Source organism: Penicillium soppii (assembly GCF_028829465.1).
Source record: "Penicillium soppii strain IBT 18220 chromosome Unknown utg000006l, whole genome shotgun sequence".
NCBI lineage: Eukaryota > Fungi > Ascomycota > Eurotiomycetes > Eurotiales > Aspergillaceae > Penicillium > Penicillium soppii.
In genome coordinates, this window is record NW_026643236.1 from 2,584,635 (window position 1) to 2,606,953 (window position 22,319).

Below are 22,319 nucleotides of genomic sequence, written 5' to 3' on the forward strand. Positions count from 1 at the left end.
CCTGTTAAAAGGATCGGAAACAAGATGTTCGAAATATTAAACATCACTGATCTTCATATCCGATATACAAGCCGTTTAATGCTCTATAACTATCTCCATCAGTACACTTCTTCAGTTAGAAGGTAGACTTCCCCTTATCTTACGAGGTCATCTAATACCTCCTTCAGGTTGACGGCAAGTAATCCAAAGCATCTAGAAAAACGCACTGCTAACCAATCTCTAGATGTTTTATCACAATGGATCATTGATGTATGAACCCGAGAACAATGCTCGCCAAGTGAGCAGCTGGGTGAATGTCTTCCTGGACGCGCGCGATTACAGATGCGACGACCTCGCAATAATGCGTACAATTATCACCTGCATCCGCACCAGAGTCGTTAGCATTACTTCCCATGCTATGCATCACGAGAACCCCCTGTGTTTTTCAATTCAAGTCCCCGGGAATCACTATGATAAGGAGTCAATTTTGGCGGCGGCTGAATTATCGGCGGAGTATTTGAGATCACAAGTTGCTGGGGGGTCTGTTCAGATTAATCGGGCTTTAATTTTCCAGAGATAGATTTTGGTAGATCTTACGTTTCGCATGGGAGGTTGAGATTTATTGGAGTTTAGTGTGCATTTTGGGTGTGAGATCGGATTGATTATTGTACAAACAGTATATAGCTCTAATTTGAATCGACTGGTCTCGATGCCCAATAGAGAGAATATAATTGATTGCTTTCCCTTCATTTTCACATTATTGACACGTTCACTATTCTTCTCAACACTACGTTGAAGCATACTTCCTAAACAATGTGCTTACGAGTGATATGGGAAAAGTTATGATATTACATTCCAAGCCGAACTCTTTCCTAATTTAGGCAAGAAATAGTCCCATTGACTTTTTGGTGTTTATAAACAGACAGGGTTGTGTGTGGTCTTTCAACTTGAAATTCAAGATATGTATAACAAAGGCTCAAAGACATTCAAAAAAAGACCAGATAGACTTGAAAATCTCATTGTCATGGAAGCATGAGAATTCCCTTTTGCTCGATAAGATACATATGCAGTCAAGGCCATCTGAGCTCAATACATAAGACTTTATATACGGCGCTCTCTAATTCAGGAAAGTACTCGGCCCAACCTCATTCCCTCCAAATCATAACCAAGACCAGCATTCCCCCTCCAAACCACTTCTCATTCCAAGACATCAAAGTCAGTAAATCCTCTCATCAAAACACAGCCACTCATCTGACAATGTCAATGTCCCAGATGCAGAGCATGTTCTTCTACGACGGCGAGCTAATCCCCGAGCCGGAGTACGACCCGCGACAAGTCAACAACTGGGTCAATGTCTTCGTCGAACGTAAGGATGAGGACTTAACCGACGAGGCACTGATGCGTCTGGTGGGCATTCGAATCAGAACCGGAGACAACACCATCTCTGTTTACCCTTCGCATCACACTCGTGCTCTGTGCATGTCTATCAAGGTGCCCGGAGAGTACCATTCCAACAAAGCTTCCATCTTTGCTGCTGCTGAGCTGCAGGCCGATTACTATCGTCAGGAGATTCAGGCGGGGCGGGTGCGCATTAATCGAGACTTGCTCTTCCGTCTCCAGGACTGATGCTGATGAGTTTGGTACCTTTTAATTTTGATTGACGATACTTAATTCGACGTTTGGGTTCGTTAGAATGAACGTGAAACCCAAGAAGTGAGAAGATAATAATAGTATAATAGTATTACCAACGTGCTTTGTTGGTTTTTTTGAACTAGTTTTTTGAACTAGTCAGTTGACTGTAAAGCCCTGTGTGGTGAAACCTAAACCAGGGCTCGTAGATATAGGTGATACCTCAGAAGCTTGGATATTGCTGTCCGATCAGATCAAACAAGGTATCGAAATTAGCTCCCTGGATCAAATCCACCATATTCAAGTCAAAGTTCGGGATCCCTTCAAAGTGAGGTGGATCCGTGTTCTGGGAATCCATTTGTAGAGACGAGGGTGTATCAGCGAGAGGGGCGTGTTCGTTCATGTTTAGTAGCTTAGTCGACTGACCCCATGCAGTATCCTGTCCCCTCCATGTATCATCTATATTTGAATCAATTGCTTGATGACTCCGATATTCAGGGTTGGACCCATCTGTAGGCGTGTGGCGGCCTTCTGGCAAAGGCGACAACTCGAGCCGTCGTCGACTCTCTTCGCGTGCATTTAAAGAATCCACAAGGTCCGGGCTACCTTCGGATCCTCTCGTCGCATAGGCCTGTGAGTTCGCTGATGGATCGGAACTGCTGCCTGGTTGTTGGATTTTGGCGGCCAACACTGAAAGCGACATGTGGCAGTGTTTGGCTGTCTCCCATTGAGGAGACATCAGGTGTAAAAATTTTGAGATCTCATCAATCTCCCTGCTTGGGTTAGCATCTGCTCATAAAATCACAGATGGTTTGAGAATAAACCTACTGGAGACCCTTGGTCAACACGTACTGCTTGAGTTGACAAGCCAAAGCCAAAACTAGCCCGGACATCCACGCCGCCGACAGAAATCCAGGCCAGAATAGAGCCTGATGGCTGTCAACTTGCAATCTGAGTGCAGAAAGAATAGACCGAGCAGCCCCGATACAAGTTTGCAGTCCGGAGCAGAACTCCGCAGTTGATGGATCCAGCGAAAGCGAAGGTCGATGAATTATCAGAATGAGATGTTGATATAGCACACTGAAGAAGGGACCAAAATCAAATGCATTATCAGCCATCGCCGGCCCCCTCCGCTGCTCAAATGCCACTGGCTTTTGTTGGAGCTCTAATGGAAGGCCATTCCACCATTTGTGGACGTCTGTGACCAAGAACAGAACAGAACTGCGACGGACAGATCGTACCAAGATGGATTTGTGGAAGAGCTCCAATGCCCGCCCGGTGAGGGTCCCAGAGTCCACATAGCTGGCGAGAATACCCTCTTTTCCGATGTCTTCTTTATCACCATGTCGTGTCGCCAGATTCGCCAGATTTAATCGAGCATGGCCACCACTCGCAAGTTCTGACTGCTCACGTGTATGACTTTTTTCCGTAGACACTGAGACCAGCGCCTTTCTGTTCGCAGCTTGAGTCGTCTGAGCGCGGGGTGAATGCATCTCAGGAGCAGCAGGAAGACACACATCAATATCAGAATCTTGTATACCGAGCGGTAGCCCTAGGGCCTGGCTCAAGTATCTATCGATCGCGTACGCACACCAAAATATTCGCTTACGCAGCTGCCTGTCGTGTGTGGAAAGTTGCTTGTATCGAAAGGGACACCGGTGGAGACCTGCATGGAGCATAGATCGTAGAATACATCCGCCGACAGTTGATGCTTGACGAAGTGACATCTTCGCCACAAGGTAGACTTGGATAGCCAGAAGCGCTTGCAGTGACACAATATCATGTCGCGACGAAAGAGTCCCAAGCAGAGAGTTGATGCTGTTGGGTGATTGGATCTTTGATTCAGGTGGGAGATTGAGATCCGGGGCTAGCAGGCTGCCGAGGTTGAAGACACATTGAAGAATGGTTGTCCAACATGTACTGCGGTGATCAATGCATGATCTCTGCGCATGCTGGCTCTGATTCGTACCCCGGGCATAGATCTTCTCCATCGCCTGCAGGAAGGTGGGACCGTGCAAAAATGGAAATAGAGGGTGCCATACTTTGAAGTACATCATCATCAGGTTCTTCGCTACTTCTGGGGGTGGGAGATTGCCCATGGACCCGATCAATGATGGGTCGTACGTCCATTCGGTGGGAGATTCGACTGCATCCGCGGATGAGGCCGTGTCCCTGACAGATGAGGTGCGCTGGCGTTTTTCGCGAGGTGAGTCCTCGACGCCTACCAGTGTTTCCTCTGCTGTGGGGAAATTGGATTCGGATGAGTCTAGGCCATCTATGTCGTTGAATGCACGTTTGACTGTCTTTATGAAGTAGACGCCGCTAGAGCTGCCGACGAACTGGCTGTCCTCGTTTGAGTGAGCGGTCAAGGAACCAATTTCAGGTGTCTTAGGCACAAATTCTGACGCCATTGTGCATACATTGCGTGAGAAGATCGTTCTCTACGAACTTCTCTCCACAGATATCCGTTCAAATGAGCTGACTCATCGAATTTGCTGGTCGACAATAGCGGCCATTCGATAAAGGTCGACTCGGGATCGGAACAGTTCGGAGCTTGATGATGTTTGACTTTTCATAGACAACTTTCTTTGAGCAAACTAGGTCGTGGCCATTTTATTGATACTGCTCTCATGAACTAGAGAACAGAGGGACTAGCGGAACTTTCCGTGAGGAATGGATGAATCTAATTGACAAAAAAACTGACGAGAAGGACACAGGTAGAAGAATGGCGCAGCGTTCTTCATAGTCCAAGCAGGAAAAAAAGATTGAAACCGGAGGAAAGATGTCAAACAAACCACATCCAGCGCCTAGAATTGAAGCACTTTTACCAATCCCAATACTGCCTGGTCATCCCAGATGTAGCCCAGATGAACAAAGGTACAAGATGAGAAATAAGCCGGGGAAGTACTAGAAAAACGGAATAAGGTATGAAAAAAAAATCCGAATGTCATACCGCATTCACTAAACACCAAGAAGGTGGCTGCCTAAGAACAAACTTTTCGAACCGAGGGATATCAGGATCAGAGAGGGAGAGATAGGGGTAGAAAGGGTAAAGGTGGGAAGAAATAGTGATAAGAGAAAGGAAAGGTCATCAAAAACGTGCGTCCAAAGATTTCCGAGAAAGACAAAAGAGGTTAAACACATCATTTAAGACTGGTTCTCCTCAGTGGCCGCCTCCTTGGGGGCTTCCTGGGCCTTGGGTTCAGCGGCCTCGCCCTCGGTACCCTTGTTCTTCATGTACTCATCATAGACGTTAAGGGCCTCATCGACCTTGCCGCGGAGAGCCTCCTCATCATCAAGCCTAGAGGAAGCCAATTAGCAATTGTCAAGCGAAGAGGGGGGTGGGGGGTGTAGTATAACTTACAGGCCAAGAAGCTCAGAGTTGTCCATCTCAAGAAGCATACCAGTGATCTTGCCAGCAAGCTCGGGCTGCTGAGCCTGGATCTTGGGGTAAAGAGCCTCACCGAGCATCTGCTTCTGCTGGGCGGGGGGAGCAGCGAGAAGAGCCGGGTTGGAGGAGGCAAGCTCGCCAGCGGGCTGGCCACCAGGGGCGGGCTGACCGCGGCCCTGGCCGCGACCCATCTGAGGACCACCACGGCCGAAGCCGGGGCCACCACGCATGTTCATGGGCATACCGGGGACCTGACCGCGGCCACCAGCGCCACGACCGAACTGGTTCATGGGGTAACCCATGCCGTTAGGAAGACCACCGGGGCCTTGCATACCCATGGGCATACCCTGGAAGTTGGGAGGAAGCTGCTGGCCGGGAACCATGCCGCGGCCACCCTGTTGAGGGAAGGGACCGGGGTATTGGCCGGGACGGCCGGCGGGCATACCGGGCATGGGCATACCGGGCTGGGGAGCGAAGGGCATACCGCCACGCTGTCCAGGGGGCATGAAGCCCTGCTGGCCGGGACCGTAGAACACGGCAGGCTGCATGTAAGGCTGGGGCATACCGGCGGCGGCGGCGGCCTGCTGCTGGCGGATGGTGTTGCGAGCCTGGATGCTGGCCTCAAGCTGGCTGCGGCGGACATCCTTGCGCTGGGCGAGAGCAACGTAGAGGGGCTTGGCGTTGATCATGCGCTGGTTCATCTCAGTGACGGCCTTGGAGGCCTCATCGGGGCTGCTGAAGCAGACGAAACCGAAGCCCTTGCTCTTGCCGAAGGCCTTCTTCTCAGACTTCTCCTCACCCTCCTCGCCTTCCTCGGTCTTCTCTTCGGTCTTCTCTTCAGTCTTCTCCTCGGTCTTCTCCTCGGTCTTCTCCTCGGTCTCCTTCTTCTCCTCAGCCTCCTTGTTCTCCTCAGAGTCGGGGGAAGAAGAGCGCTCGGCAGAGTCGCGCATGACCTTGGCCGAGGTGATGGTACCGTAAGGAGTGAAGAGGTCACGGAGCTTCTCATCATCAATGTCGTCGGTCAAGTTCTTGACGTAGAGGTTGACACCCTGGTACTTGGAGGCCTTCTCCATGCGGGCAGCCTCGTACTGCTTGCGCAGCTCCTCCTCGCGCTCGTGCTTCTTCTGGGCACGGCCGACGTACAGCTTCTGGGTCTTGACGTCCTTCTCGTTCATCTCGGCAACGGCGGCCTCGGCGCTCTCGTGGTTGGCGTAGTTGACGAAACCGAAGCCACGGCTCTTGCCATCCTGGTCGTGGCTGAGGGTAGCGGAGGTGATGTCGCCGAACTTCTCGAACATGATGCGGAACTCGTCATCGGTGATCTCAAGGTCAATGTTCTTGATGTAGATGTTGGTGAAGTTGGCCTTCATCTCCTCGAACTTGCTCTGGCGGTCCTTCTTGGAGATGTGGTGACCGACGAAGACCTTCTTGTCGTTCAACAGCATACCGTTGACGTGCTTGATGGCGTTGTTTGCGGCCTCGGCAGTCTCGTAGTGGACGAATCCGTAGCCCTTAGAGTTGGCGAACTCATCCTGGGCGACCTTGCAGGACAGAATGTTACCGAAGGCAGCGAAGGTGTCGTGGAGAGCCTTGTTGTCAATGGCGTTGTCGAGGTTCTTGATGAACACGTTGCCCTGGCCAGTCTTGCGCAGAGCGGGGTCACGCTGGGACCACATGATACGGCAAGGCTTGCCCTTGATGAGGGTGTAGTTCAGGTCCTCAAGAGCACGCTCGCCATCGGAGGTGTTGTTGTAGTTGACGTAGGCGTAGCCAAGGGAGCGACGGGTGACGGCATCACGGCAGACACGGATGGAAGCAACCTGACCGATGGAAGAGAAGAGCTCGTAGAGCATAGCCTCAGTCACGGAAGGGTCAAGCTCACCGACGTAGAGGGAAGCCGAGTGGGGCTGGTTGTTGGCGGCATCCTCACTGCCCTCAGGAGCGGGCTCGGCGGGAGCACCGTTGGTCTCAGCAGGGGCGCTGGCGGCGACGGGCTCAGCGACGGGAGCGGTGGTGGGAGCTTCAGCAGACATAATGGCGGCTAGTTTCACTGTAGAGGAAAATTGATTTAGCATGTGCTTGCCGAGCCTATCGCAGAGAGGGGGAGGGGAAACAAGGGAGGCATATGAGATAAGGTTACACGACAGTTGATGCAGTCTCTTTGGCAAACAGCCAAGGGGAGGATGGGATAATCATGGAGGGGGAAATCAATGAAAGGGGAGGGGCCATACAGCAAGGTATTCACGAAACAAAGAGTTTAGAGAAATTTCACTTGAGCAGATGCACACTATAATCGATTAGGCGGGGAGCCAAAAAGATTCTCAAGAGAGAGAAACAAAATGCACTCAGAGATGATCTTCAAACGAAGAGGTCAACTGAGGGGGAAGGCAAGACCAAAAAAGAACTAACCAGGTGAAATGAAGATGGAGGCGGTCGTTGAAAGAAAATCTTCCACACAACACACCGCACAATCGGGAATGAGATAAGATAACTGGAAAAATTTTCTGGGGGTTTTTCGTGTTTTTTTGCGATTTTGTATCTTTCGATAAAGATTCGAAAAGAAAAGGAAGAATTCCCTAAAGAAAGAGAGAACACAGATATGGAGGGGGAGGTTGTAGGAAGGGAAAAAAAGTTGAGCCGTGCAAAGCGCTTCGGCGTTCTGGAAAACTCAGAGACAGCACGAGTTTGGTTACGCTAGTCCCTTTCAAGTCAATAACCCTGGCCGCTTTAAGGGCTTACTAAAACTGGGGCAAAATTGTGCAATGATTTTATACCTATGCGAATTTATATGAATTTATATGCCTTCAAACATGGCTTCAATTACTTGTGTCCATTCTATTTTGAGCATTTAAAACATCCATGCAAAGACTGGAAACATTTTTAATATTCACATCGTCTACTCGAAACAAAGCCCGCAGTCAATGACTCTACGATAACGTACTTACGACCAGAATGCACCAATGAAGATCTCTGTATTTCTGAAACGCCATGCTATGCATGCATAAATCTTGAAAATGACGATCAAACTGTCTACCTTGAACATATACACATCAAAAAGGTGCATTGCAAACACAAAAAAAGAAAAGAATGACAAGAACTGGTGGGGTCAACCCATCAACTCAAATCAAAGCCAGCGCCCGAGCTTACTGCGTAAAGGAGCTTTGTCCTCAACGTTTCCGCATCTGAGTATCGTGGCAATTTTAGAAGATTCACACAGGTACTGGTACTTGGCAATCGTTCCTGATCTTCGCTGGAATCTCGGATACTGAAGCGTGGATGAAGATGACTAAACCCGAGCAAAGGTGCTCGAGGGGTGGATGTCACAAATCGGATAACTTTTTGTCGTTCCTCGTTGTTCATCTGGTGCATGACTTGCCAGAACAATGCGATGGTAGGGTGTTCCATGTTGTCATCTCCTATCACATACACTCCTCCATAAAGGGTGTTGCGACGCAAATCTTCCACGTCAATATCAGCTTTGTCTCCGCTTACCAAAGTTTGCAACTCAGATTGATTGAACATGGATAGCCAGGCGGGTTGAATGATCTGGCCAAGACCCTGCAGGAAGGCATTGGTCTGCATGGCAGGTTGCAACTGCAGGCGGTAACGAGCTACGTAAGATATGTAGACCAATCGGTTCTTGTTGGTCACGGCAGTTTGCGAGCCATTTGGTTTCAATTCCACTGTGGCAGTTCGATTTCTTCCACTAGGCATGGGAATTGTGTTGTTGATGGTAAAGTCAAGAGCAAAGTCTTCCACGTTGCCGGGGTAATTTTTCAGTTGCAGCTAGTAAATGGTCAACTGTGTGCTCTAGTAAACCAAATTGAGATCACTCACCAAGCCTTGGTACAGCCCTTCATCAAGGTCCTTCAAATCGTTCAAGTTGGCACGGTAAGAAGATTCTTTTACTGCAGACCTACTTCCACCCGTCAAGGCCCACTTCAACAAAAAGAATGGTGCAAAATTGACATCAACCAAGATCCCTTCGTAGAGACATTTTCCGATGACTCGCCCGAGGAACTCATACCGTCGAAGAAGACCACGCACTTCATCTTGCCATTCGATGCTTGAGCTTGGCAGTCCAGCCTCGTTGAGTATGGCTTTGCGTTGATCAACCGCAGCAGGGTGTGGATACAATAGATGGTGGTCATTTTCGGCAAACATACTCTCGTGTTCGTTGGTCTTGAAGGCTTGCGAAGTGACGCTGGTAAGGAATTCCTTTGTCACTCCACCTCCGTCAATGCCAGCTTCCATTGCTCCAAATTGGTCGATAAAACTGATCTGTATTGGCTCTTTGAGGCCGTCGCCCAGGCCGTAGAACTGAGAAAATGCATCTTCAAATACACTCTCCCGTCTGATGTCGGCATGGTGTCGAGCCAAAATGTCTGTACCATTGGTTGGTCCGTTCATCATGGCGCTCTGGGCCACAGACAGGCGCCATGACTCAGGGTCAACAAACCCTTTGCGGCGACGCTGTTGGTCTCTGAATATGAACTGGCGGAATATCTGCACTCTCGTGGCAAACGGAATAAAGAAAGGCATGTTCCTAAGAATTTCTAATCTTGGGGCAATAAGGGCTAGGGCTTTTCCTCGAGCAGCCTTGAGTTGACGATCTCGCATAGCTTGGATGCGAATCAATTGACGGGCATGGCTATTTCCAACAAGGTGGGGATCTTGTCGAGTGTCATCATCCAGAAGATCCGTTTCATCCTCCTCCTCGTCCTCTTGGAACTCGTGGCGTTTCTCTTCTTCTGCTACAACGGCTGGGATGAACCCTTCCATATCAAATCGATCGGTCATAAGCCAATGGTCCTGGGGGAGGAATTTCCTTCGCGAACTAAAAGCGCGTATCAGCTGTGGGTGTCTCTATCAAACGGGCACTGGTTCCAACTTACTCTCGCTCATGTAACATTCTAAGCAAACCTGTCACCAAACCTTTAAAGTATTCAAGTGGTATACCTGTCACGCCAGGCAGATCGTTGGATTGCTCTTTAGCCTCCACTTCAGACCGTTCAATTGACACAGAGGGTTGCGTTGGGTTGTTGAAATAGCTGCTGAGGTCTCCAGTAGAAGGCGAGGGATCCCCTTTGCTCGTCAAGTCGGCAAGGTTCCAGTAGAGGGTAAATGCGAGATTTTTGAGAAAGACTGTCATGTCTTTAATATCTTTGAGGGGGAGCGCACTCTCCTTGGTCCATGAGGACTGCACATTTGCCGACGCTGCAAATGGCGACGCGCTTGAAAAGAACTCTTCGTCGTCCATGACCTTTAACAAAAATGTGTATAGTTCGAAGAACAGAAGAACGATTGTCCATTCCTGATCCCGATCTTCTTGTGAAACATTGACACGATCATCACTATCTTTCTGCGGCTGCAGTAGTGGGAGAACCTTGGTAGAGTCGTTGCTGATTATGTCGAAGATTCGACTGGACTTGGATGCCTGCCAAAAATATTTAATTGCCGGTATCTTTGTGCCTGGTTGTTCGGATGTCTGATTTCCCGACGGCGCAGATCCCAGGTACAACCACATGCGAATGTCATCACCACGCCGAGGGAATACCCTCAGCAAGTTCAGCGCATACGTCGCAAGGATCTTTGCTTCTCTCGAAGCGTCAGATTCGCGGTTTGACAAATCTGTCTGAGAGATATGAGATGTTTTGATGCGTGAAAGAAGTCCCGTGATGCTGCTCTGATTAACAAGGCTAGTAATTTGATCTTTGACGAATGGATGCAAAGAAGGGCCACCGAAGGAATCTGTCTCGTTTGATTCCTCTGCCTCCAAGGACCGTGTGAGATGAATAGATGTTGAGTTGAGCAGCCCAGATACCACACTCAAGAAGCCAAGATCAGGGGCTTGCAGGTTGGCTTGGCCTGGGAGAGCATAACGGTGGAAGAAGATAAGATATGCAAGCAGCCAAAATTGACCCTCAACGTTCCCGGCTAACAAGCCTTGTTGAGCTGGAAGAACTGAAGTCTCAATCGCTGATGCAAGCACCTTATAATTGATCTGGTGCGCCAATCCGTCAAGCGCACCAAGATAGCCGGCTAAGTTTGGAATAGTCAGATATGAAATGGCAAACGCTTCGTAGGCTGTCATGGTTTCTGAAGTGATAGGGCGCAGAAGAGCGATCACAGCATTTGTGACATAGTTCGGAGAAATATTGTCTCCAAAAAGCTCAAGGTTCTTTGTCAAGCTCGCCATCGCTTGGTAGTAAGTTTTGGCACTTGCTGCCATCCGCTTTGGTATCAAATCGACCAGGAAGACCACTGTCCGAAGGAGAGGTAAGACTGCTGCGCTATGAGTCGATGTTGCCGTTGCCAAGCTAAGAGCATGAAGAATAGCAATTGCCAGTCTTTTCAATAGCTCGGTCCATTCACCTTCCGTGGCGATCGTAGGAAGAGCGTTCAGGGTTTTCTCAAAGATGTTGCAGAAGTACACCAGCCGGAGAACATCCTCCTGTCTCCTCGCGGATCCCACAAACTGAACCAACAGCCTGAGTTGGCTGAGACATTGCTCTGCTGTGGGGTATGGCGGTGCAGAAAGGCGTGATAGACATTCTAGCCGCTCGACATCCGTCATAGGCCCCTCATTATCGTCAATTTCTAGGGCATTAATGACCCTCTCCCACTCAAATGTATCCCATTCCGATTTCCACCTCTTATAGGTGGCTGTTCTGCTCCGATGACCCCGCCAAACTCGTTGAACGGTGCGGCATGCGGTCTGTCGGTTTCTCTCGTGCTGCCTCAGGGCTCGTTCCCGTTGGGCATTTGCGACTGCACTTTCGGGGTTTGCGGCATGGGGGGCTGTTCGGCTAGGCGATCCTCCGGGGAATGCGGCGAAAGGATTAGTGGCACGGCCACTGAGGTTCACCTGCCGCGGGCGTCGAGAGTTGCCAGTGAAAGATTGGAACATGGTGCAGCAGGGGCTGCGTGGCGAGAACGCGACAGGCTTGAGAAGGGGAACTAAGTTAAGGTCCAGATGCAAGGAGACAAAGCAATACAAGCCCGCATCACCGACCGGGATTAGATGAAAGATGAAGAACTATGACATACGCTGTCTCCGATACGTGCATCCAGAGCTTATCGGGCGTTTGCGCACGGGCCACGCACATATCAAAGCACAAGTCCTGCTGTTGACTCTTGTCTTGGGGCTATTTCCACCTCCATTGCCACGCCTGGAAGATTCTGGTTGTTTGGATGCCTGAACTTACTTATTGGTGGTCTAATGAGATATGCCAGAGCACTTGATAATTCAGTTTTCGATTGTGACTAATCCCACTCCGCCTCATCAATTTTAGAAACTACTACATCCACATGCAGACTACTGACCGGTCTATGTTGACGGTCCAAACAGCGCTCAGAGGGTTTTAAGAGACAAACAAGAGAGAATCTTCAACAAGCTAAAAACAGAGATGATCAATAAAAAATATTCAAAAGTGCCGTTGGACTTTCTAGACGTAGTGTAATACAAAACTCTTCACCTTTCACAGCCAGGTTCTAATTGTCTGGCTTCGGTGTATGCTGAGGAAATACTATGATACATGGGATATATTCAATCGGCCAGTGGGACGAAGGGTGCTCAACAACTGTTGCTGCACCGGAAAAGGTGGGTGGTATGCTTGGTATGGCCACTGGCATAGATATTAGGATATATATGAACACACTGAGATCGGTGCGTACTCACATTCACTTGCAGCTTGTAGTCACTAATGACTATGCTGCTTTGGTCTGATGGGGTTTGTCTTGTCCGTCTCAACTCTCAATTTCCACAATGAAACTAGGAAAAGGTGCTAGGCTTCGCTGTGTTCGACTTAATTGGGCCTTGGCTTTGTTGCCAGTTGCTGTTGCTCAATTTGCTCGAGCTTCGAGATCGGCGCAGTTTCAATCTTCTCTGGTTTGGGTTGTGTTCGCCGGGCCTCTTCGGCCTCAGCACTGTCGGCCCACATCTGCAGATAGTCTGTACCCTGGAATGCTCGGATCACAGTGGATGTTCTGCCGTTTCTCTCGATATCTTGGACGTAGTTTGAGGGTGTCTGGCGCATGTGTTTTGTGATGAAGGGGGTGAGCTAAATCCTGTTAGTACATCTGACAATTCTCACAAAAGGGTGGGTGCTAAGTAGCAGCTCTTGCTCACCTTGAATGGTTCCTTGCTGTTCTCAGCGGTATCATTCTTCCCGGGAATATCAAGCTTTTCCGCGGCAATGTAGACACGGTGCTTGGTAGCATCAGGCCGGTATGTGCCTCTCTTGTCGAAGGAACCCATGGAGCCAGTGCGATTTCCCTTGTAGTATCCGCCATTGACTTGCTTGGTGGTCAAGCGCAAGCGACCACGCGCCAGCATTGGTTGCGTTGGTTTAAACATATTGAAGATATTTCTGGGGGTTGTTGGAGCACAGAGCGGACAGTGTAGGCCAAGTTATCCGGAGGGAGTTGGGAGAACAAAACTCGGCGAATGATCGGGTCGCGCTAATCTCCGCGCCGAGAACTTTTTTTTTCTGCCATGAAAAAAAGTTCAACGCAACTACACTCATTTTGAAAGCAGCCATCAGATCATTTAGTACTATTCAAGTGCTGATCTGAAGCTTCTCTCTTTAGTCAAGAATTTGATTTCTTGGCTCACACGCCATCATGCCTCGCAGTCAAACGCAGCAGCGTAATAACCCGAAAGACCGCTCAGCGCAGAAACCAGCGCAGAAGCGGAAAAACGGACGCTCGCTCAATGCTCTTTCTATTGCAGAGAAGCAAATCCCGACCAGACTAGGTGTTCGACGCAGTCGTCTGGGAGCCTACGATGATGGTTCTAGCCGCAAGAGAAATACCGGCGGTGACGACGAAGACGAAGAGGAGGAGACCCCTCACTACAAGCGCCGCAGAACCGAAGATACCGGCAGCCTCGATGGTGGCAGTGATAGCGAGGGACACGAATGGACTCTTGGCCAAGTGAACAGCGATGACGACAGCGAACTCGACAGTGACGAAGCTCTCGGCGAAAGCGACGAAGAACGATTCGAGGGCTTCACATTTCGAGCATCCAAATCCAAAAATGCACCAAAGAAAGCGGCACCCAAACCGAAGAAGCCTGTTGAGATCAACCTGGATGAGGATGACGAACAATCGGAGGAAGATTCTGACGATGAGGACGAGGACGAGGACGAAGATGACGACTTGGGAGAAGACGCCGTTGACCTCGCCACCGCTTGGGATATGAACACCGCAGCTGAGGAAGAGGATGCCAAGGAAGCTGCTAAAAAGGCCAAGCGGGCAGCGAGGGACGATGATAGTGAAGAAGATTCTGGGTCAGAAGCGGATAGTGAAAGTGATACCAGTGAAGACGGCCTTTCCGCATCGGATGACGATGACGAGGTGGATCCGCACGGGCTATCAAAGCTGCAGGATTTTGTTCAGTCTATGGAAACTGGAAAATCCACAAAACGCACCCAAAAGTCACAAGAACAAGGCAAGCCCTCTGAATACGGCTTGACATCCTCTAACAAATTGACTGTCGCCGATCTTCTGCCCTCAATCACGGATTCTCGTCTCAAGAATTCGCTCAAGCACATTGATTCTGTCGTTCAGTCATCTAAGTCTGGCATCCCAGGCAAGCTCGATGCTCCTTTGGCCAAACGCCAGCAAGACCGGATTGATCGGACTGCTGCCTACGAGAAGAGCAAGGAGACTTTGAACCGATGGCTCGATACTGTTAAAGCCAACCGCAGAGCGGAACATCTCTCTTTCCCTCTACGCGACCCTGACGCTGAGCAAAGTCACCGCTTAGAAGTGACCAAGCCGCAGACAGACTTAGAAAGCGCTATTCAGAACATTCTTGTGGAGAGTGGTTTGGCTGAGGCTGAAGGCAAGACAGCCGAAGACCAAATTCAGGATTTCGAAGAACTACAGGCTCGCAATATCCCTGTTGAGGAGATCCAGGCTCGGCGAGCTGAACTACGTAAGCGACGTGACTTGCTTTTCCGTGAGGAAGTGCGTGCCAAACGCATTAAGAAGATTAAGAGCAAGTCTTATCGCCGTGTTCACCGCAAAGAGCGCGAGAAGGAGGAGCAACAGGAACGACAAGCGCTCATGGAAGCCGGTGTGGATCCTGATGGAATGGATCAAGAGAAGAGCGAGCGATTGAGGGCCGAAGCTCGCATGGGCTCCAAGCATCGCGATAGCAAGTGGGCCAAGGGCCTGAAGCAGACTGGTCGCACTGCATGGGACGAAGATGCCCGCAACAGTGCAGCTGACTTGGCCCAGAGAGAGGAGGAGCTACGGAAAAGAATCGAAGGCAAGCGTGTTTCTACTGGAGATGACGACTACCTGGGCTCTTCAAGCTCTGAATCAGAGGAAGAGGAGGATCCTTGGAATGAGCAGGGTTCCGACGTCGAAAGGGAGAAGTTCCAGAAGAAGCTCAGTGCCCTTGAGGGCAATGATAATTCTGGTGCAGTGAAGGGGCCTCATGCTGACCTATTCGAAATGAAATTCATGAAGAACGCCGATGCCGCCCGCAAAGCACAGAATGATGCAGAGCTCCGCCAACTCAAACGTGAGCTACACGGAGACGAGGCTCAGTCCGACGCAGATTCGGAGGTCGGTCGCCGAAAGTTCGGCCAGTCGAAGAAGGACGATTCGAAGTCTCGCACAAAGCAATTGCCCAAGAACGAGTTCGAAGAGAAGCTGGACTCTGATGACGAAGATGCCCAAGTTGCAGAATCAAACAATGATATGGACATTGTTGTCGATCAACCAACCAAACAACAGTCAGGAGCCAGAGGCACCAAGAACGTTTCACAAGCCTCTCGTAAATTCTCCAACGAGAAAGAGGCCCCCGAGGAAGCCCCGGAGGAAGAGAACCCGTGGCTTGTTCAAACCGAGCGAACCAACCGTCGCAGGACAGGCCCTGATGCCCAGGAAGACATCGACATCTCGCTCGATGCTGCCCAACCTGAACTTGCTACGGCCAAGACCCAAAGCAAGAAGCCAAAGAACGCCAAAACGGCACTCTCCAAGAAGCAATTTGACGAAGACAATGACAGCGATGATGAGGACAGTGTACCTGTCCTGCTCAAGAACCATGATCTTGTGAAGAGAGCCTTCGCTGGCGATGAAGTCGTCCAGGATTTCGAACAGGACAAGATGGACACCATCGAAGACGAAGGCGACAAGATTGTGGACAACACGCTCCAAGGATGGGGAAGCTGGGCCGGCGAGGGTGTCAGCAAGAGACAATTGAAGAAGCAAAAGCGAGACCTCACCACCGTTGCGGGAGTGAAGCCCCAACAGCGCAAGGACGCGAAGCTTGATCGAGTCATTATCAACCAAAAGCGAATCCAGAAGGTAAGAGATATATTGTTTACTCTCCAAAGAGGACCTTGATTTACTAACATTCACTCTAGAATAAGAAGTACATGGCCACCCAACTGCCGCATCAGTACGAGAACAAGACCCAGTACGAGCGTTCCCTGCGCATGCCTCTGGGTCCCGAGTGGTCTACAAAGGAGACCTTCCAGAGTGGCACTAAACCTCGTGTCATGATCAAGCAAGGAATTATCAAGCCCATGGACAAGCCCATGCTATGATTGTACATATAAAGACCTGTGCACCTTCATTCTCATACTATACCATGTCATTCAAGGTCAATTAATGCGACCCATCTTGCGGAGCACTATTTTTGAATCAAAAGCATTCCAATTCTTATGCCAGTCATGTTATTTTATTTCACCCACGGGTGTATCAGCCGTAGTTCGCATGTTGCCCTTCAGGGCTGTCATTTAGTCATGTCTATCTTTCCATATGGCCGTAATGTCTTCATGCTGCGGGATTCTTGTTATTTATAGCGCAAACAGAATACAATCGCATGTAAAAGAGGGGCCTCGACTGAGCTTGGAATGTTGACGGGACAGCTGAACCAACGGCCGGTCAATATACGTCCCATGATTTTGAGGTAAAAGACCCATGGTTAACAATGTCGAGTCATCGCATGTCAGTTGATTCTCCAAAATGTTGGCTCTCCGATCTTAGAAGGGCTACACATATATTCTGTGAGGGTCTACTCCACAACCCCAGAGGACGATCGCTTCGCACCTCAAATTGTTGCCTGGATTTAGCATCTTCATACTTTAAATCATTTGGAGTGTATAAATTTTCTCAATCAGCTCACTGAGACCAATCTGCAATAAGTGTACATTATTGTCGTTGCTCTGTTGACGACACTTACATTCTTGGTGGTAGGGACAACATCACCTCGATACCCGTGCGGGCTCGATATTTTGCTCAACACGCCCTACATTGCTGAGCTGCACGCGCTACCCGACCCCCGGATCATTCTTCCCGCCTGATTGAGACTGTGCACTGCTAATTTCCACGAAGATCGGCAATTAACAGATTCCTCCTACAGGCCATTCACAACAAACCGGCCCGTGTGTCGTCCCAATTTGGCCCAGAGTGCTTGAGCTCCGAGAGGGTTTAGTGTGTCTTCTGGAATCTGCAGTACATACTTGTAAGTCTGATGCCCTCAGACAGAATCTCTTCTGTGCTCTTTGTCAATATTTCCTTGTCTCTTGTATGCGGAAGTCGCTTAATCCTCCAAAGTGATTCACATCCTATTTGGATTGGATTGAAGGATAGCAAGCTTCCTATATTTAGATTTCAACTCTGTTGATCTTTGGAGATTTTCACTTTGCATCATGGAAATGGGCGCAAAATGGAAGGCAACAGCCTTGCTGACTTGGTTTCTAGCTGTAGATTCAGCCTATTGTCTTCCGCGTGTGGGATCTGCAGTAGAAGCTATACTGCAAAACACAGCCACGCAGCCCGCGAGAGCATTTGAGACTCAGTATCCTCCATCGAACAAGGAGGACAGGCTTTTCATTCCGAAATCGCACCCGGTATGTGTTTAGTCGCGATATATGGCTTCATATGTGGCAGGGTATTGACCGAATCAGGTATATCGATTTGACTTGGAAACAGAAGGCCGTTCGCCTCAGCCTCCGTTCCCACCATTTGATATTTCGCAGTTTGTTCACGGCTTAGAAGATTTGATAGGTGTGGGTCATTCTACCACTACCGCGCCAGCGCCTGCTCCCACAGGACAAAAGGATCCCATCGAAGCGACTACTTCAGCAAAGCAACCTGCGATCCCGGCACCAATTCCCACAACTGAATCTGTGAAGAACTCCCCCAAAGCTGAACCTGGCACTACTTCAGTAACGGGTATGATAGAATTCAGAGATATGTCGGTTGTATTTTCTGATCTTTATTAGACCCTCTTCCTACGCTCCCACCAGTTCAACCAGATCTTCCCGAGAGCATGAACGGTCAGGATATCTTCCAGCCGGTCGCGACTGGCCCTGCTCCAGCAAATATCAAGTCCCGGCATGACCACCCTGTGCAGAACCAGCATGTAAGATTGCTTAACTCGCAGTCCATATGTTAAGTACGATGTTAATGTTGTGATACAGGCCAATTCTACCGATCCTATTGAGACTAACAAGTTTTATGCTGGACTTTTCTTGGGCTCTCAGACTAATGCTACGTTCACTCAGCCTTACTCACTCGCCTGGTCCAAGGGCCTTGGTTCTCTCAAGAGTTGGGGTATGGGAATATCCCATATCCCGTCTCACTTGCTTGCATGGGGTCCTAAGAACCCCAAGATTCCAGGAAGTCCAGCGTCGTACTATATCAACCCCGTCGGTCTCCAACATCTAATTTTCTCTGCAACTGAGTTGGGTGAATCCACTATCATGAACACCGAAGAGCCTAAGGCTTTCTCGGCGCACGCTGTCATCAAGCGCTCCGGAGGCTCGGCTCAGCAGATCTCCTTCCCTGTCGTGCAAGGTATGGCCTACTCTACAGCTGTCTATAACGACCTGCAGCCCTTGATCGAAAGTGGTATTTTCTTCCGCAGGGTCGTCAACGCTGGTTCGCTCAGACCTGGAATCTTCAAGTACAAGGTCAACCTTGAGGATGACACCACCTGGCTTATGTATGTTACTCCGGCGGATGGCAAAGACCCCAAGTTCAAGCTGCTTTCAAAGACCAACCTTCGTGGCCCTCCCGGGTTCTCTGGTACTATCCAGATTGCTAAGAACCCTGCTGGTATTGCTGGTGAGAAGATCTATGATAACTCGTCTGGCGTTTACCCTGTGGCAGGGCACATATCTGGTTCTGTCACTGGCGATGTTGGTAGCTACAGCCTGTCCTGGACCAAGGCTGGAAAGGACATCCAGAGTACCCCTCTATTGATGTTTGCTTTGCCCCATCACATTCACTCTTTCGATCCTGCGACCAAGGACCGCGTCACCAACATTCAACTCCGCACTACTACAAAGGGCAATTCCACCGCCGTCATTGGAGAAAACTGGACCATGATTGAACAAAACCTCCCAGTTGATATCGGCTTCGCGCCTTGGTCGACTACCCACGGTAGTGTTCTAGACCTCTCTAGTGCAGCCCAGCGTGCTATTCTCGAGAACGCTCCACATGAGTTGAAGCAGAATATCTCAGAGCAAACAGATCTCAACAGTATGTACTATAGTGGTAAGGCGCTGAGCAAGTTTGCGACCCTTGTATACACCGTCAACCAACTCGGAAACAACGTCGAGCTAGCGATCGATGCCTTCCAAGAATTAAAGAAGTCATTCGCGCGCTTTGTGGATAACGAGCAGCAATACCCTCTTGCCTACGATGCCGTCTGGAAGGGTGTTGTTTCCACGGCCGGTTACAACGGTGATCTGAACCAAGACTTTGGAAACACCGCATACAATGACCACCACTTCCATTATGGATACTTTATTCAAGCAGCTGCCATTATTGGCTCTCTCGATCCCACTTGGCTGGCTGCTAACAAGGATTGGGTTAACATGCTCGTTCGTGACGCTGGCAACTCTGTCGAAAACGACGCCTACTTCCCCTTCTCGCGCGGCTTTGATTGGTACAACGGTCACTCCTGGGCCAAGGGTTTGTTCGAGTCTTTTGATGGCAAGGACCAGGAATCTACGTCGGAAGATACTATGTTTGCCTATGCGATCAAGATGTGGGGACAGACCACCCACGATGCTAGCATGGAAGCCCGCGGCAACCTGATGCTAGGTATTCTGGGTCGCTCTCTAAACAACTACTTCCTCATGGAAGACGACAATGTCAACCAGCCTGCGAACTTTATCGGTAATAAGGTCACTGGAATCGTAAGTTTCAACCTCACTGCCTCATTCGAAGCCGACACTAATATCCAAAACAGCTATTTGAGAACAAAGTCGATCACACAACTTACTTCGGCGCCAACCTGGAATTCATTCAAGGGTACTGCTATCTCGCCTTCCATATTCATTGTTCTTTTTCGCTAACGGCTATCACAGTATCCACATGCTCCCTCTCATGCCCCACACGCCCTACACGCGCCGCAAGGAATTCGTGCGCCAGGAGTGGGAGGCCATGTTCGCCGAGAATGCCTCCACCCCCGCCTCCGAAGTCGATGGTGGATGGAGAGGTGTGCTCTACGCCAATCTTGCTCTCATCGATCCCAAGTCGTCGTGGGAGTTCTTCGCTCAGCCAAACTTCAACTATAGTTGGATTGATGGTGGTGCTACCCGCACTTGGTATCTGGCATTCGCTGCTGGTAAGTCTTTCCGCGGAATTTTGGTTTGGCAACCAGCTAACAAGAATGATAGGTCTTGGCGGTGCTCCTTGAACATTGTTATAGGTTGCTGTTTTTGCTGTTTTTACTGTACTGGAGTTGGAGGCTTAATATTGTGGTTTTAACTTTTCTCAGCCCACGATTTGTTTTTCGATTTTCCCGTTATGATTACCCTGTGGCCGTCTTTTGATATGAGGGATTTTGAGTAGCTACTTGTTGTTTAGCGACGCATATATAGATCAACGAAATGACATTTCTTAGGTATACTTTTGATGGCCTATTCCTCGCTTCTTAAGCTGGAACATGAATTGCCAAAACCATTGTTCAGAATACATGCTCATAATTAGAACAACGTATGCCAGAAAAAGTACCCCAACTTTCTGAAGCGACAATATATTCGGTAAAGTCGGGGGGTTCGGCGGGGAACATCAGGGTTGAATGACCCATGTCATTGCCGATCTTCGACATCAACCTCAAACCCATCTCCAACAGCCCTCAGAAATATTTTGATAGAATACGAGCAATCGTGGATCCCGATATAGCTTGCAACATTTTGAGGAACGGCCACCATCTCATCTGAGCATATCCAACATGAGCGTCAAAACCCGCATCTGCATGATATCAGACACCCATACAAGCCCACCAAACCCACCACAACAACTCAACAATGCCTACCGTTACCCACTACCAAAAGCCAATATCCTGCTGCACGCCGGCGACCTCACGAAAGTGGGGTACCGCGTCGAGCACGAAACAATGATCGCAATGCTCCAAGACGCTGACGCAGAACTAAAGCTCGTAATTGCCGGTAACCACGACATCACCCTAGACGAACAATATTTCACAACCTTCGGCTACACGCGCCACCTCCGACCAGAGCATCTAGGTGCAGAATCCATTCTCCTCACAGACGACAGCACCCAAGCTGACCTCCGACAATCAAAAACAAAAACCCCAAACGCAGACCAGCTGCGCTCCTACGCCCGCTCCATCAAAGATCTCTGGACCTGCGATGCCGCCCGTAATGCAGGAATCATCTACCTAGAAGAAGGCATGCACTCCTTCACTCTCTCCACAGGCGCCACTTTCACAGTCTACGCCTCGCCCTACCAGCCGGAGTTCTACCGCTGGGCATTCGCGTACGAGCGCGATGAAGACCGCTACAATGCTGCGCCTAATGGCCACCAGCCCACTAATCCAATCCCCGATTTCCCGGGTGTGGATATACTCCTAACGCACGGTCCGCCTGTGGGAATCCTAGACCAAGTCCCGCCTGACTTGAATGTTGGATGTGAGCATCTTCTTCGGGCAGCGGGGCGCGCGAGACCGCGCATTCATCTCTTCGGTCATATTCATGAAGGGTGGGGTGCGCGGCGTGGGGTCTGGGGATCTGATGGGCTCAAGCTTGAATCTGTGGCTACTGATGCTGAGGAGATGCTTGAAACTCGCTCCGCATTTTATGATGTTAGTGGGCGGGCAGAACGGCCTTTGCGGTTTGGGGAGGAGACTTTGTTTGTTAATGCTAGTGTCAATACTGTGGGGTATGAGGCGAGGAATGCGCCTTGGGTTGTTGATTTGGAGCTTCCTCTTGCTTCGGGGTGATTGGTGGTTATTTGGTATATTAAATATAGACAAGTCCTGTTCTAACTTATGTCGAAGGATGGCTGTCGCCGAACCAGGGATATATATATGTAC

At 49.7% G+C, this 22,319-nt stretch overlaps 8 protein-coding genes across 8 annotated transcripts; 4 read left to right on the forward strand and 4 right to left on the reverse strand.

The window, feature by feature from the left end:
• Positions 1 to 1,236: 1,236 nt before the first annotated feature.
• On the forward strand, positions 1,237 to 1,605 carry N7529_008349 (uncharacterized protein; the record flags this gene model as incomplete). Its single annotated transcript, XM_057243876.1, has 1 exon — positions 1,237 to 1,605. One exon carries the CDS (start codon positions 1,237 to 1,239, stop codon positions 1,603 to 1,605), a length of 369 nt encoding a protein of 122 aa, XP_057095414.1.
• Positions 1,606 to 1,831: 226 nt separating this feature from the next.
• On the reverse strand, positions 1,832 to 4,019 carry N7529_008350 (transcription factor domain-containing protein; the record flags this gene model as incomplete). Its single annotated transcript, XM_057243877.1, has 2 exons — positions 1,832 to 2,381; positions 2,437 to 4,019. The coding sequence occupies 2 exons, from the start codon at positions 4,017 to 4,019 to the stop codon at positions 1,832 to 1,834; spliced, it is 2,133 nt and encodes a 710-aa protein (XP_057095415.1).
• A 736-nt stretch (positions 4,020 to 4,755) lies between these two features.
• On the reverse strand, positions 4,756 to 7,032 carry pab1 (polyadenylate-binding protein; the record flags this gene model as incomplete). Its single annotated transcript, XM_057243878.1, has 2 exons — positions 4,756 to 4,909; positions 4,973 to 7,032. 2 exons carry the CDS (start codon positions 7,030 to 7,032, stop codon positions 4,756 to 4,758), a joined length of 2,214 nt encoding a protein of 737 aa, XP_057095416.1.
• A 1,081-nt stretch (positions 7,033 to 8,113) lies between these two features.
• On the reverse strand, positions 8,114 to 11,909 carry N7529_008352 (HECT-type E3 ubiquitin-protein ligase; the record flags this gene model as incomplete). Its single annotated transcript, XM_057243879.1, has 3 exons — positions 8,114 to 8,785; positions 8,837 to 9,836; positions 9,895 to 11,909. 3 exons carry the CDS (start codon positions 11,907 to 11,909, stop codon positions 8,114 to 8,116), a joined length of 3,687 nt encoding a protein of 1,228 aa, XP_057095417.1.
• An 898-nt stretch (positions 11,910 to 12,807) lies between these two features.
• N7529_008353 (mitochondrial 54S ribosomal protein mL41) lies at positions 12,808 to 13,358 on the reverse strand (the record flags this gene model as incomplete). Its single annotated transcript, XM_057243880.1, has 2 exons — positions 12,808 to 13,062; positions 13,131 to 13,358. 2 exons carry the CDS (start codon positions 13,356 to 13,358, stop codon positions 12,808 to 12,810), a joined length of 483 nt encoding a protein of 160 aa, XP_057095418.1.
• A 266-nt stretch (positions 13,359 to 13,624) lies between these two features.
• Positions 13,625 to 16,569, forward strand: N7529_008354 (UTP14 family protein; the record flags this gene model as incomplete). Its single annotated transcript, XM_057243881.1, has 2 exons — positions 13,625 to 16,327; positions 16,387 to 16,569. The coding sequence occupies 2 exons, from the start codon at positions 13,625 to 13,627 to the stop codon at positions 16,567 to 16,569; spliced, it is 2,886 nt and encodes a 961-aa protein (XP_057095419.1).
• A 1,107-nt stretch (positions 16,570 to 17,676) lies between these two features.
• N7529_008355 (glucan endo-1,3-beta-D-glucosidase) lies at positions 17,677 to 20,678 on the forward strand (the record flags this gene model as incomplete). Its single annotated transcript, XM_057243882.1, has 7 exons — positions 17,677 to 17,877; positions 17,935 to 18,202; positions 18,253 to 18,392; positions 18,451 to 20,175; positions 20,229 to 20,290; positions 20,347 to 20,606; positions 20,659 to 20,678. 7 exons carry the CDS (start codon positions 17,677 to 17,679, stop codon positions 20,676 to 20,678), a joined length of 2,676 nt encoding a protein of 891 aa, XP_057095420.1.
• A 537-nt stretch (positions 20,679 to 21,215) lies between these two features.
• N7529_008356 (metallophosphatase domain-containing protein) lies at positions 21,216 to 22,226 on the forward strand (the record flags this gene model as incomplete). Its single annotated transcript, XM_057243883.1, has 1 exon — positions 21,216 to 22,226. The coding sequence occupies one exon, from the start codon at positions 21,216 to 21,218 to the stop codon at positions 22,224 to 22,226; it is 1,011 nt and encodes a 336-aa protein (XP_057095421.1).
• Between the last annotated feature and the right edge of the window lie 93 nt (positions 22,227 to 22,319).